This window comes from Scyliorhinus torazame, chromosome 8 (genome assembly GCF_047496885.1).
Source record: "Scyliorhinus torazame isolate Kashiwa2021f chromosome 8, sScyTor2.1, whole genome shotgun sequence".
Taxonomy (NCBI): domain Eukaryota; kingdom Metazoa; phylum Chordata; class Chondrichthyes; order Carcharhiniformes; family Scyliorhinidae; genus Scyliorhinus; species Scyliorhinus torazame.
This window is the reverse complement of record NC_092714.1, coordinates 63,068,523-63,082,713: the sequence shown is the minus strand read 5'-3', so window position 1 is coordinate 63,082,713 and position 14,191 is coordinate 63,068,523. Positions and strand designations below refer to the sequence as shown.

The 14,191-nt window shown below is 43.7% G+C and overlaps 1 protein-coding gene across 4 annotated transcripts in view; it reads left to right on the top strand.

Annotated features, from left to right (window-relative positions):
• Positions 1–14,191, top strand: part of mix23 (mitochondrial matrix import factor 23) — a 24,733-nt gene extending 10,542 nt beyond the window's left edge. For all 4 annotated transcript variants that reach the window (XM_072513729.1, XM_072513727.1, XM_072513730.1 and 1 more), the window contains 3 exons: positions 3,590–3,736; positions 9,482–9,541; positions 12,050–14,191. In XM_072513729.1, coding sequence (XP_072369830.1) covers positions 3,590–3,736; positions 9,482–9,541; positions 12,050–12,100 — 258 coding nt within the window. In that variant the 3' untranslated portion in view covers positions 12,101–14,191. The remainder of the gene's footprint in view (positions 1–3,589; positions 3,737–9,481; positions 9,542–12,049) is intronic.

The window sequence follows — 14,191 nt, the reverse complement described above, 5'->3', positions numbered from 1 at the left end:
CTCCGTTTGGTGTGCGGCGCTGAAGGCCGTCCACGTGTCCCCATGAAGTCCTAATTCATTTTTCCATCTTTGCCCTAATTCTGGGGGAAGGGATGAATAAATCAGTGAATATTGATCACGTGCGGTAGCACCGTACATGGTTGCAGTTCTCCTCAAAAACTCAGTGAACCCCTCTGGGTCCTCTTTGCAGGAGGGACATTGGGCCATCATCAAACATAGCTCATGGGGTTTAAAAGCCTGCCACACCTCAATGAATGGGTCGTCATTATCACCAGTGTGGGGATTAATAACACTCCTAATGGGATAATTTGCGGGGGGGAGGTGGTGCAAGAGTTTCATTGGCAATGGGACCATAAGGGGGGAGTCTGGACTTGGGACGGTGGAATTGTAGGATCGGGGTGTGCAGGATGAGGGTGGGGTCCAGGGGTTAAATCCTCCTCCTCTTCCGTATCGCCTGAATAGGGAAACATCGGCATGCCAGAGCAACTGGGAGGATCCTCCTTTCGTTTAATTTGATTGGCTAGCCCTCTTTGCCTATTGGTTGGAGATTTTTTATTTTCGCCTTGTTGTTTATGCTTTCTATCCCAAAGTTCACATTCCAATTTTAAGGTCTCCCAGTTTTTTGCTTTACCATCCACACAATCATCAATCCCTTTTCTACGGGCGTTATCTCTCCAACTCATTAATAGTGATTGTTCGTGGCGCTTAGTGGAAGCCGGCGTTTCTCTGCCAAATAATTTTCTCAGCAGAAATGCAATTATCATAGTTCCAAGTGCCCCCGAGTGGCCAAATATCGTTACCCAATTTATTGCTCAGCGCTGCAGATAATCTCCGTAAATTACATTCTTGAGAAGGGTTTTCGGAACACATGAAAAATAGAGGGGAATTGCCCCCGGTTTTGTCTAAACTCTGTCCGATAATGTCAATAAAATGTGCCCCTGGCAACCAAAAAAAATCCCTGGTACCAAATCAAATTGCAGGGTCCCTGACCCAAACTGTATAAGAGGTCCCTGACCCAAACTTAAGCCTGTAAAACAAGCAAGAGGTCCCTGACCTAAGGCTAACCACAATTGGGGTCCCTGACCTGAAGTACTCTACTAACAGTACAATTTAGATTCGAGCACCGTCACCTGTTTAGTTACTTCCGTCAGGGATGAGGGGTCAAACCACTAATCCGAGAGAGAGAGAGAGAGACCAAGGTCAATCTTACCTTGAGCCGGCGTCTGTCTCTTTCGTCCGGGTCTGGCTCGATCACTTCTTCAGTCCCCCACGGAATTCATTCAGAATATTGGTAACTGCTCGCTTGCGCCAAAATGTCAAAGTCAATATTTTCCCGCTTCTGTAGTAGAAAGATTCAACACGCTCGTTAAGACAGAATAACAAGCTTTATTTTCGAAAACAACTGCATGCAGTAATGGCTGAAACTTGAAGTCAGAGAGCAGCCAACAAAACTGCTGAATCTTTCACAAGGTCCACTCTTTCGCGGAGAATTAGCTCAATATTTATACATTATCATTATCAAGATTATGTGACAACAGTATGGTCACGGGTTTGATCGGAAATACAACCGGAAGCATACACCAGACCATGTTTGGTTATATCACTCATACCATTATTTACTCCTCGGAGGGAACATTGAAAGGTCGGAATAGACTTGTTTCTTCCTGAACTTATCTTTGTTTTAAATTCCTACGGCCCTGGGTTATGATGAGTTAGTTTTATTAGGAGTTGACGAGGTCCGGTGTTTTGGCTCGATCTTCGCTGATCTATTCAGACTTCAAAGTTATGCAGAGTTGGCCTACGACCATACTAGTCTGAAAATGGTTAGGGCAGCATTCTTTACCTGGGCCTGGTGAGCTGGAATGAGTAGTTTCAGTCTTTCTTATATTGTATCAAACCTTCTGACCAGTCTTCCCATTGACCAGTTTTCCCATCATGCCATTACTTTAATTCGTACCATATCACAACTGTACCACCGTTGGTTAAATCCTGATGAAACAAAAGCTTAATAGACCTAGCCAAAATGAGCTTGGGTGGTTTGAAATAATTTCCTGGCATAACATCTACACCAATCACAATCTGGCAGAGTTACTCAGAGACTAAAGGATTTACTGCATTCAAAATGGAAATGTAATATCAATGCCAGAGGATATACTCTTCTGCAGTCATGAATTTTGTTGGGACACCATGAAGTAGCTAATTCTGCCCGGACTATACTCTGGCAACTAATCATTCTAGCCTTGCAGTCAACTTATAAATGATTGAAGTCATGGGGCGTCATTCTCCGAGCCCCCAGCGGGTCGGAGAATGGCCGTTGGCCGCCGTGAATCCCGCCCCTGCCGGTTGCCGAAGTCTCCGGTACCGGATATTCGGCGGGGGCGGGAATCGGGCCGCGCCGGTTGGCAGGCCCCCCCGCTGGATTCTCCGGCCCGGATGGGCCGAAGTCCCGCCGATAAATTGCCTGTCCCGCCGGCGTAAATTAGAGTACCTATTTACCGGCGGGACAAGGCGGCGTGGACGGGCTCCGGGGTCCTGGGGTGGGGGGGCGCGGGGCGATCTGACCCTGGGGGGTGCCCCCACAGTGGCCTGGCCCGCGATCGGGGTCCACCGATCCGCGGGCGGGCCTGTGCCGTGGGGGCACTCTTTCCCTTCCGCCACCGCAACGGTCTCCACCATGGCGGAGGCGGAAGAGACTCTCCCCACTGCGCATGCGCGGGAAACTGTCAGCGGCCGCTGACGCTCCCGCGCATGCGCCGCCCCGACATGTCATTTCCGCGCCAGCTGGCGGGGCAACAAAGGCCGTTTCCGCCAGCTGGCGGAAATCCCTCCGCCGCCGGCCTAGCCCCTCAATGTTGGGGCTCGGCCCCCAAAGATGCGGAGCATTCCGCACCTTTGGGGCGGCGCGATGCCCGTCTGATTGGCGCCGTTTTGGGCGCCAGTCGGCGGACATCGCGCCGTTTGGGGAGAATTTTGCCCCTGATCCAGGCCATACCTGGTCATCCATTTACACTCCATGGTTGTAATCATTAATGTACCACTTTAACTCACCAATAAATCTTTCTATCTCTGTAACATTCTTTCACAGAACAAATGCAGATTGGTATGTCTGCTTTTGGCAAACTTAGACAAAATCTCCGAAACGAGTGTAGTTTGTCTGGCAGCAGACTAGTTAGAAAAAAATTGGGAGTGCTTGTTGCATCTGGTGTGGAAAAGCAAAATTGTTCCAATACCTGACTGAGACATTACCACAATTATTATAAAATTCAGCTAAAAATTAATCCCAATAATTTTTTTAAAGTCACACCAAAGGATATAAAGAATGACCCCATTTCCAATCGTGTTTCCAATTTTAAAAACCTATAAATTGCTTTATGTATTTTTCGATAAGAATTCCTGCCTACTTGTTTCTCTATAGTTTACTTTGGGGTGGTAAAATTTACTCATACCTCAGTCCATTTTCTGGCATCTATGTCGACCATGTCGAGGTAATTTTTTTAATTGGGCAAAACCAAATGGAAGGATTTTAAGATTTTAAGGATTGTAAGGCTGGTAAAGTTTGTGTACCTATCTTCCTTTTCTTTCATTTTAGCTAAAGCAGGCACACGTTAGTAGGGAAAAAGCCATAAAGAGCTGCATAAACGAATCGTCCAGTAGGGTGAACAAACTACGAGAAGAGAGAAATAAAGACATGGACAATTTAACACTACTAAAACAACTACGAAAAGAACAAACAAACGTAAGGCATGCATAGAATCATATCACCCGCTCCCAGAGTTTTCTTCCTTTGAAACTATGTTTACAAAGATACTTTCTGTATGGATGTGGCAAACTTAAATGTTTTCTTTCATAATTAATGGAAGAAGCTTAAAATAGAATTGCACACTTGAAGCTTTATTTTGGCATCGGGGTGCTGCTGACCTTTTTTATACCATCAACATTACCCAGTTACCAGGAATAAATTGCAGGTAATGAGTGTGCTCTGCTGCTTAAGTCTTCAAAAAGATTAGATACTTAATTGATCAGCTTGAACAATTGTTAAGAACAATATAGATACGCAAATTTTTATTTACTGGAAGTAACTTGAGATTTTAAGGACACATTTGGCCTTACCTCATTTTTCTGTTAAAGGAAGCCATGGTTATTTTCCTTATAAGTGAGTGGAACCAGATTTTTGATCAATAAAGCTCACCTTGCTCAACCATTGAAAGCAGGCTCTAGGGAATACATTGAAGTTGGTAATTTTTGCCTTCCTCTTTGTGGAAAAGCTGCTGGCCACTGCTCTCTTTAAGGCTCAAATCAGTGATTCAAAGGGGGAGCATTGCAAGTACAAATCATGTCATGTCACTCTGCTGAAAAATAGACTGTGGCTGAATTCTAATTCCAACACTGAGTGCCACTTTGCAATAGTAATTCCCTGTAATCAATCTCTTCAATTTCTTCAACAAATTTAAGAGTGTTATTTAGCCAAAGAGTGAAAACAGGCACAAATTGGGTGTTGTGCTAATAAGAGATTTTTGTTTGAAAGTCTGAACGTATCACAAAACTTTGGGCAATTAGTTGTTGATTGCCATAATTTCATCTTGCTTGAGTTGCTAAACCGGAAACCTGCAAGTTTGGCAGTTGAGTGCCGAATAGATGTGGGCAGCACGGTAGCCTTGTGGATAGCACAATTGCCTCACAGCTCCAGGGTCCCAGGTTCGAATCCGGCTTGGGTCACTGTCTGTGCGGAGTCTGCACATCCTCCCCGTGTGTGCGTGGGTTTCTTCCGGGTGCTCCGGTTTCCTCCCACAGTCCAAAGATGTGCAGGTTAGGTGGATTGGCCATGATAAATTGCCCTTAGTGTCCAAAATTGCCCTTAGTGTTGGGTGGGGTTACTGGGTTATGGGGATAGGGTGGAGTTGTTGACCTTGGGTAGGGTGCTCTTTCCAAGAGCCGGCGCAGACTTGATGGGCCGAATGGCCTCCTTCGGCACTGTAAATTCTATGATAATCTATGATAGATGTAAGTTTTCTGGAGCAGTATATTTTGTTTCCTCAACCCATTTCTCTTTTTTTAAATTCAGTGTACCCAATTCATTTGTTCCAATTAAGGGGCAATTTAGCATGGCCAATCCGCCTAGCCTACACATCTTTGGGTTGTGGGGGCGGAATCCATGCAAACACGGGGAGAATGTTCAAACTTCACACGGACAGTGACCCTTAACCGGGATCGAACTTGGGACCTCGGCGCCATGAGGCAGCAGTGCTATCCACTGTGCCACTCTGCTGCCCCTCACACCCACCTCTACCTAATGTGTCCAATTCTCTGGCTGGTACACAGTGATATGTTGCAGGATGAGTCAGAAACTGAGGGAAAGAATGCACAGGTTCTCAGACTTGGAACTGGAGGTCCTGCTGCAAGAGGTCTAGAGAAGGGGGGATGGCTTATACCGATAGTGGAGAAGGAAATCCCTTTGCTCTCCTCTCCCACTTTCCTGCAGCTCCCTTGTGTTACTCTGTCTGGTGTCATGTCCTCCTCCCATTTCTCACCCACACCAAGGGGAACCGTGATCTTTCTCATTCCCTTTCTCCTGGTGGGGTACAAGGTGTCCAATATGGCAGATCAGCATAACATTTATTCTAAGAGAATTTGAAGAATACGTGATGATAGAGGTCTGGTGAAGTCTTGGCAAAGTGTGGCAAAAAAGTCTCTCAATGTGTTTGAGGTTGTCTTCACTGCTCCAACAGAAAGTGAACATGAAATGGCAAGTATCCTTCTCAGCATGGCTTGAAATCCGCATCAACAGTGCTTACTCCCAAACAGGAGAGAGCTTTAAGACAAATGATAGCCATCAAAATTATGTGAACCCCCTTAATGAGTGTAAGGAGGCATTTTAAATGGCAATTAGCCCCAAATAATCCTCCTGAAACCCATTGTTGGGGTATATTTCATTTCCTTGACTATGATGGCACCTTGTGCTCAACAAAGTGTTCCAGTTCAAAGTGTCACCTTGGCCACCTTGGGTGCTCAGTCACATATGAACATACTGCAGAAAATAGTTCCCTAAGTGCTCTTTTTAGTTTTATCAAAGTTGACCAGCATTATTTTAATGTTTTTGATTAGTGACACATTGCATGCATTTTATTAAACTCCTGAATAGTAAGATCACGCTGTGAAATGCCAGTGTTGGAATGAAGGAAGCAGTCTTCCTGTTGCTCAGTTACAGGGGGAGGTGTGGGTAGTGGTATTGTCACTGGACTAGCAATCTAGAGATCCAGGCTAGTACTCTGGGGATAAAAGCGAAATATTGCCGATTCTGAAATAAATTCTACCCACCCTTCCCTATCTAAGTATACAATTCATTACATTTCTATTCCTTTTCAGTTCTGTAGCAGTGTTAAATGGACTCAAAGCATTAACTGTATTTCTCTCTCCACGGATGCTGCCAGACCTGCTGAGTTTATCTGGCATTTTCTGTTTTTATTTATTATTAATGCTCTGGAGACTGGGGTTCAAATGCCACCACAGCAGATGGTGGAATTTGAATTCGATAAAAATGTGGAATTAAAATTATTGTCGGAAAAACCCATCTAGCTCACCAATGTTTTTTAGGGAAGGAAATCTGCACATGTGACTCTGCAATGTGTTTGGCTCTGAAATGGCCTAGCAAGCCATTCAGTTAGGAATGAACTGGATGGGCCACCCGTCATCAACCTAGGCATCGGAAACGACAATGGCAAACGCAGCCCTGTCGACCTTGCAATGTCCTCCGTACTAACATCTGGAGGCATGTGCCAAAAACTGGGAGAGCTGTTTCACAGACTAGTCAAGCTGCAGCCTAACGTAGTCATACTCATTGAATTATACCTTATAGGTAATGTCCCAGACAGCACCATCCCCATCCCCTGGGTATGTCCTGTCAGAAATGGCGGCACACTGGTTTGCAGTCGGCAGGGAGTTGCCCTGGGAACCCTCAACATCGGCTCCAGGCCCCATGAAGTCTCATGGCATCCGGTCAATCCTGCTGATTGCCATGTACTGCTCCCCTCGTAGCTAATGAATCAGTACTCCTCCATGTTGAACATCACTTGGAGGAAGCATTGAAGATGGCAAGATTTCAGAATGTACTCTGGGTCGGGGACTTCTTTGTCCATCGCCAAAGTGACTTGGTAGCACCAGTACAAACCAAGCTGGCTGGGACCTAAAGGATATAGCTGCTGGATGGGTCTGCGGCAGGTGGTGAGGGAACCAACAAGAAGGAAAAATCTACTTTTTGTTTTAAATTTAGAGTACCCAATTCATTTTTTCCCCCAATTAATGGGGCAATTTAGCGTGGCTAATCCACCTAGCTTGCATATCTTTTTGGGTTGTGGGGGCAAAACCCGCGCAAACACGGGGAGAATGTGCAAACTCCACACGGACAGTGACCCAGAGCCGGGATCGAACCTGGGACCTCGGCGCCATGAGGCCGCCATGCTAGGAAAAACCTACTTGACCTCATCCCCACCAACCTGTCTGCCACAGGTCAATGACAGTATTGGTAGGTTGAATGGCTATAAATTAAGAGAGTGAAATGTGCAACAAGACCTGGGTGTCCTTGTAACCAGTCGTTGAAGGTAAGCATGCAGGTGCAGCAGGTAGTAACTGAGGCAAATGGTATGTTGTCCTGGAGGAGGAGGCTCCACAAATGTTCCCATCCTAAGTGATAAGAGAACCTAGCACATCACTACAAAAGATAAGGCTGAAGCATCAGCAACAATCTTCAGCCATAAGATGATCCATCTCGGCCTCCTCCAGTGTTCCCCAGCATCAAAGATATCGGTCTTCAACCAATTTGATTCACTACTCTAAGGCACTGGATGGTGCAGAGGTTTGGGGCCCTGACAATATTCCGACAATAGTACTGAAAACCTGTCCTCCAGAATCTGCTGCACCCATAGCCAAGCTGTTCCAGTACAGCTACAACACTGGCATTTACACACCAATGTTGAAAATTGTCCTGCTATGTCCTGTAAACAAAAAAAGGAAAGAAAATCCAATCTGGGCAATTACTGCCCCATCAGTCTACTCTTGATCTTTAGTAAAGTGATGGAAGGATGTGATCAACAGTGCTACCAAGTGCTACTTCAGTAGCAATAACCTGCTTATTGATGCTCAGTTTGGGTTCCGCCAGGGCCACTCATCTCCTGACCTCATTACAACCTCGGTTCAAAAACAGACAAAAGAACTGAACTCCAGAGGTGAGGTGAGAGTGACTGCTCTTGACATCAAGGCAGCTTTTGACCAGATGTGGCTTCAAGGAGCCCTCATAAAACTGGAGTCAGGAGGAAATCTGTCCACTGGTATGGAATCATACCTGGCACAAAGGAAGTTGGTTGTGGTTGTTGGAGGTCAATCATCTCAGTTCCAGGATATCAGTGCAGGAGTTCCTCAGGGTTGTGTCCTAGACTCGAACATTTTTAACAGCTTCAACAATGACCTTCCTTCCATAGTAAGGTTAGAAGGGGGAATGTTCAGCACCATTCGTGACTCCTCAGATCCTGAAGCAGTCCATGTCCAAATGCAGCAAGACATGGACAGTATCCAGGCTTGGGCTGATGAGTAATATTCGTGTCATATAAGTGCCAGACGATGACCATCTGCAACAAGCGAGAATCTAATCATTGCCCCTTGACATTCGACGATATTACTTGCTGAATGTTTTACAAGAATGGATCAAAATGGTTGACCACCTTTTTTCCCAATTTCCTTACCCACCTTCATTCCCCGCTAGGTCACTGTCTGTGCAGTCTGCACATTCTCCCCGTGTCTGCGTGGGTTTCCTCCGGGTGCTCCGGTTTCCTCCCACAAAAAAGATTTCCATAGCACTCATTGAGTCCAGGAAGTATTTCACAAGGTGGCTGATTAAGAGTGGACATTGAGTAAAGAAAGACTGGTATTTACTTCCCTTTCAAGACTTCAGCATGTCCTCAATTAAGTGAAGTACTTTTGCAGTGTATTTATTGTTGTAATGCAGGGGGAGAAAGGATAATTAAGTTTCTGTATGGTGATATGAAACATATTAAAATATCAGTGATCAGAATGTTTGAGTGTACAGAAATGTTAATATCTGTTTCTATAAATGGATTCACCTGAAAACTGTTTCACTCTGACATTTCTTTAACCAACTTGTATTTAGAAGCTAATTAGGTTGATGTTTATAAAATTGTACGTTTGTGGATGACAGTTGGGATATTGCTTGCACTCATGTTACTCAACTTTGCCCTTGCACAATAGTTTCTAGAGGGGCATCCTGGTGTATAATGCTACTTTTTCCACACAGCCTTTAAAAAGAGGATTATATTACTTCAGCAACTCGAGCATTTTTTTGAAAACTCCAATACGTTATGCATACGTAAGCACTTGACAAGATCTGTAGCGTATCTATCTTAATATTAAGTCACTGTGTGTGTTACAGAATATTCTATATTACCATTATAAATATTCTCTGTTTATGTTTCAGTTGAAATTGATACAGTCCGAATTAAATGTTGAAGAAGTTGTCAATGACAGAAGTTGGAAGGTATGGACTGTTCTTGTATTTCTCTTTATAGTATTTATATATTGAAAATCAAAGTGGAATTGTATGGTAATGAACTCGTCATCCAAATAATTATGCAGGCTGATTAAAAGAGGTTCTTTGTTGCCTAGATCAGTGGTTCTGAAATCTTTTTGGTTAATAGCCCCTTTCCAACTGAATCCATAAACTCTCTCTCCCCCCCCCCCCCCCCCCCCCCATTGTTCTGCATTACAAACCAGCTGTCTAGCCCATTGAGCTAAACCAGCCCTGAGGTTAAAGATCTTGCATGAAATTTTACAATGCGGTCTGATATGGTGGAGATTAATGTGGCAGCTGATGCAGAAAGTCTGATCTTCCCTTGGAGCTGAAAGGTAACTGCATAGCTTCAGCGATGTGCCTGTTGAATACTTCACCTCATAACACCTCTGCTCTTCCTGGAGTGGGATTAGGTTCGATGGGTGCTGTTGGGAACATGTGCAGTTTCAGGTTTGACCCTCCACTGCCTAACTACTCGCTGCACAGTTACTGAGTGTTTCAGGGTTTTTCTGAGACCTCTCCCTCTGTTGTTCACCATCCTGTCTGCACTGGCACGCTGCCTGGTGTGCAATCTTTCTGCCATTGGAACACTGCCAGCAGCACACATCCGACCCATGCCTTTGCAGCAAATGGATTGGATTACATACTGTGTGTTTGCAGTCCATATTGTCTCCAGCACAAATTCTAACTCGCAATTTCATTGAATTCCTCACATTGCGAGAATAGAAAATCAAGATGCCCTCATCGGAGAAACAATTCTAATAAAATTCTCAGAATAAATAATATAATTAACTTTTACAAATAATGCAGTTCTGAACAAGACCTCGCATTTTCTGAAAGTATGTTTTGGCACTGTTGAGTACTCAGTAAGTCCTCATCTCTCATCACCTCAGCTAGACCTTCTCATGAGGTAGCTAAGTAGACAGGGCATCTACTTAAGTTTAGGTTATCCATTGAACAGGATGTTTGGAAAGAAAAATATGTTCTCTGAATACGGGCAATGCTGCTAAGACTTTTATTTCCCATTCCTACTTGTCTTCAGAAGATGATGGTGGACCTTCTGCCTGTCTTCCTACAGTCCTTTAGGTGATGGTATTCCACAATGGGGTTATGTGCGGAATTGAAGGATTTTGAGCCAGGAAAAATAAAAGAATAGCAGTAGACATCTGAATTAGGGTGGCTTTTGGCCACAGAGGAACCTGTAGGTGATGGTGTTCCGATGACATTACTACTCTTGTCCTTTTTGTTGGTTACGACACCAAGAGCTGCTATTGAAGTAACCTTGTTGCAGTGCGTTGTAGTCAGTGTATACACATTTATAGTGCTCCACTGCTAGGCTGGGTCAGTTTTGAGTTTAGTGGCAAGGATGCCAATCAAAGATATATTTACCCTAGATGGTGGTGAGCTTTGACACTGTTACAGCTACCCTGCTGAGTGTAAGTATGCTATCAACCTCCTGACTTGAACCTAGTGAAATAGCGTTTTGTGATTAGAAGGTGAGCCACTCATTGCAGAATGCCTTGCCTTTGTGATGCTTGATCCAGGCAGTGTTGCTATGGCTAGTTCAATTCCGCTTCAGGTCAGTGATCTTGAGGAACTCTGAGAGGTGCAATTCAAGACATGGGAAGGCAGTTAAGTCTTTCCTTGTTGGAAATGATCACCGCCTAGCCTTTAGGTGGCACAAATGTCTGCCTCCTGCCGTGGACTGCTACATTATCTAAAGAGTTATGAATGCAGCCAAATGCAGTAGAGTCATCAGGGAACAGCTCCAGTTCTGATTATCGATGAAGCAGATAAACATTGTTGGTCAAGGCTCCAGTCTTGAGAAATTCCTGTAACAGTATCTTGCAGCTGCCGTGGTTGGTCTTTGACAAGCTTAACTGTGTATCAAGAACAGCTACAGTCACTGGGGAATTTTCAGTTGATTTTGGGAGTATAGGGTGCTGACTGGAAATTGAGGGTGGCCTCTTTCACCACTCCTCCGGCAGTCAGTCCTTGCATGTATAGTTTCCCCTCTTAACTTTTTTCTCTCTTTTTTCTGAAGCTAGCCATTCATGCAGGAACACTGAACCTACTCTACCATGTCCAATTTCCCATTCTATGACTTCTTGCATGGATCTGAACAGAGTGTTCGCATGCTATTTGACCGTGGAGGATGTTGTCGCTCAGTCCATTCCTGTTCTTGATCAACATCGACACTCCCGCCAATGTCACCCCATTAAACTCAGCGCCACTGGTGACAATTTACCGCACCACTATCACCACCTTATTTATTTTATTACATGTCACACAACAGGCCAAGAATTGAACCTCAAAGCTTCATGATCTGTAGAACTCAGTTCCATATGGAGCAAGGCATTTCCTAACTGAAATATAAATTCATTACTCGTTCACCAGTCTCATAATTTGTGAAAGTAGTAAAGAAGAATGGATGGAGATTTGAAGTAATTTTTGTAAACATTTTTTTTTATAAAGGTCTTCAAGGATCGCTGCAGAATTCATTACAAGCCTCCAAACAGTCCGTGATGCTGAAGCACTGTGTCAACAGGACAACCCCTGCCTACCCATGGCTCGAGAAGAATGAATTGAATGATAGCTGTTCAGAATAAAGTGCAGTGGACCATTATAGGGACCGTTTATACGTATAAAAAGTGAGGGTTTTTGATTTGATGGACCTTTTATTGTGGGAGAAATTAGCAGTTCCAGTAATCACCTAAAACAGCCCATAAAATTATTAGCAAGGAATGTAGCTGGAAGGGTCTTTGTGTTTTCATTTATTTGATAGCTTTTCCCTTTTGTCACATGTGGGATTACTAGACAATTTTGGTGCTATTACAGCAATTCTTTTTAAAAGTTTTATCCCACTTAAATTGCCCAGTCTGAACTTTAATTTGCAATAAAATACATTTTTTGTTCAATTATAGGTTTCAATTTTTAAAAATTACTGCTGCCCTTCTGAGCCTGACTCCTCCACTCATAATCCCGATGGAATTGCTACACCGTTGCTCAGAACTGTTTTGACGAGTTGAAGTGAAGGGAAATACTCATCTGCCAGTTTTAAATCTGATTGTAGTGTGCAGCATAAATCACGATGGTTAAGTTGCCAATTTATAACAGCCTGAGATCGTAAGAAACTCCTAATTCTCACATTGCAGTTTGACTGACCATTCTTTCTGGAATTTGAACCTGAGACACATTCAGACTAGGAATTAAGCAGTTAAACATTTGCAATAATTTAATTGAAAATGGTATTTTAACAACTAAGTAATGTTGAATTAAAATCTTTTGCAAATCTTTCACTAGCTGTCTTTTCAAAACATTTAAAATGATATGTATGTTATGCACGCTCTGTAAACATCTCCATTATCCACTTGTTACAAAATTTGGTCTAGTTAATTTTTAAAAAATCAATCTTCACATAAGTTCGGGGCAGCACGGTAGCATTGTGGATAGCACAATTACTTCACAGCTCCAGGGTCCCAGGTTCGATTCCGACTTGGGTCACTGTCTGTGCGGAGTCTGCACATCCTCCCCGTGTGTGCGTGGGTTTCCTCCGGGTGCTCCGGTTTCCTCCCACAGTCCAAAGATGTGCATGCAGGTTAGGCGGATTGGCCATGATAAATTGCCCTTAGTGTCCAACATTGCCCTTAGTGTTGGGTGGGGTTACTGGGTTATGGGGATAGGGTGGAAGTGTTGACCTTGTGTAGGGTGCTTTTTCCAAGAGCTGGTGCAGACTCGATGGGCCGAATGGCCTCCTTCTGCACTGTAAATTTTATGATAAGTTACATCTATTCTGTGCAGTAGGTGGTGGAAAGAGAGGGGGCATTAGTCGTCACACGTGATTGGCTGTATCCACTATCAATTTCGCTTTTTTTAACGATCAATGGGAAGTGTGTTTACATGGGGGGGGGGTCAGAATTTTTTTTCTTACCTGGTACAGAATTCCCAGGTGGCATATAGCGTTCTCGCTGACCCTGACTGGGCACAGATTAAAGTAATTATTCTTTCATGCAAAAAAGTATTATGACCGGTTCAAAATCTAAAGGTTTCTTTCAATCATTCCTGCCAACTACCTTAACTTCTAGTTCATATCATGGACGATTATGGTCTGCTTGGTTTTGGGTCGTGTAATATTGTTACGTTATGTTGAGATTTTTCCTCCATTGGAGGGAAACAAGGCCTAATGAAGTAATGCTTTCATTTTTTTGCTCTCACTTGTTATGCCAAAGCCACTCAGAAGCTCTTTCCAGTAAAATCTGCCCTCTGTGTCATTCTTCCTGCAAAACGGTGATACTTTAAACAATATCATGAATTGTATCTACTTTGGGTAAAGGAATATTGATGCTATCTTGTATCACTGCCTTAACCTGAACCAGGGATTCAACTGGAACCCAAGTATAAACAATTCCATATTTTTATAGAACTCAAGAATCAACAGACTTTTTAAATCTAGAGAAAATGTTGTTCTGTTCCTGTCTATTCGTGTGTATTTAAATATTGGGCATGTTCAGTGCAATCTGGAGTTTTAACTTCCGAAGAAACCACATTGAAACAAAGCTTTGTTTTCTTTTTGGAGAGTATGTCCCATTCATAATAAAAATCCACTGGTGCTTTTAA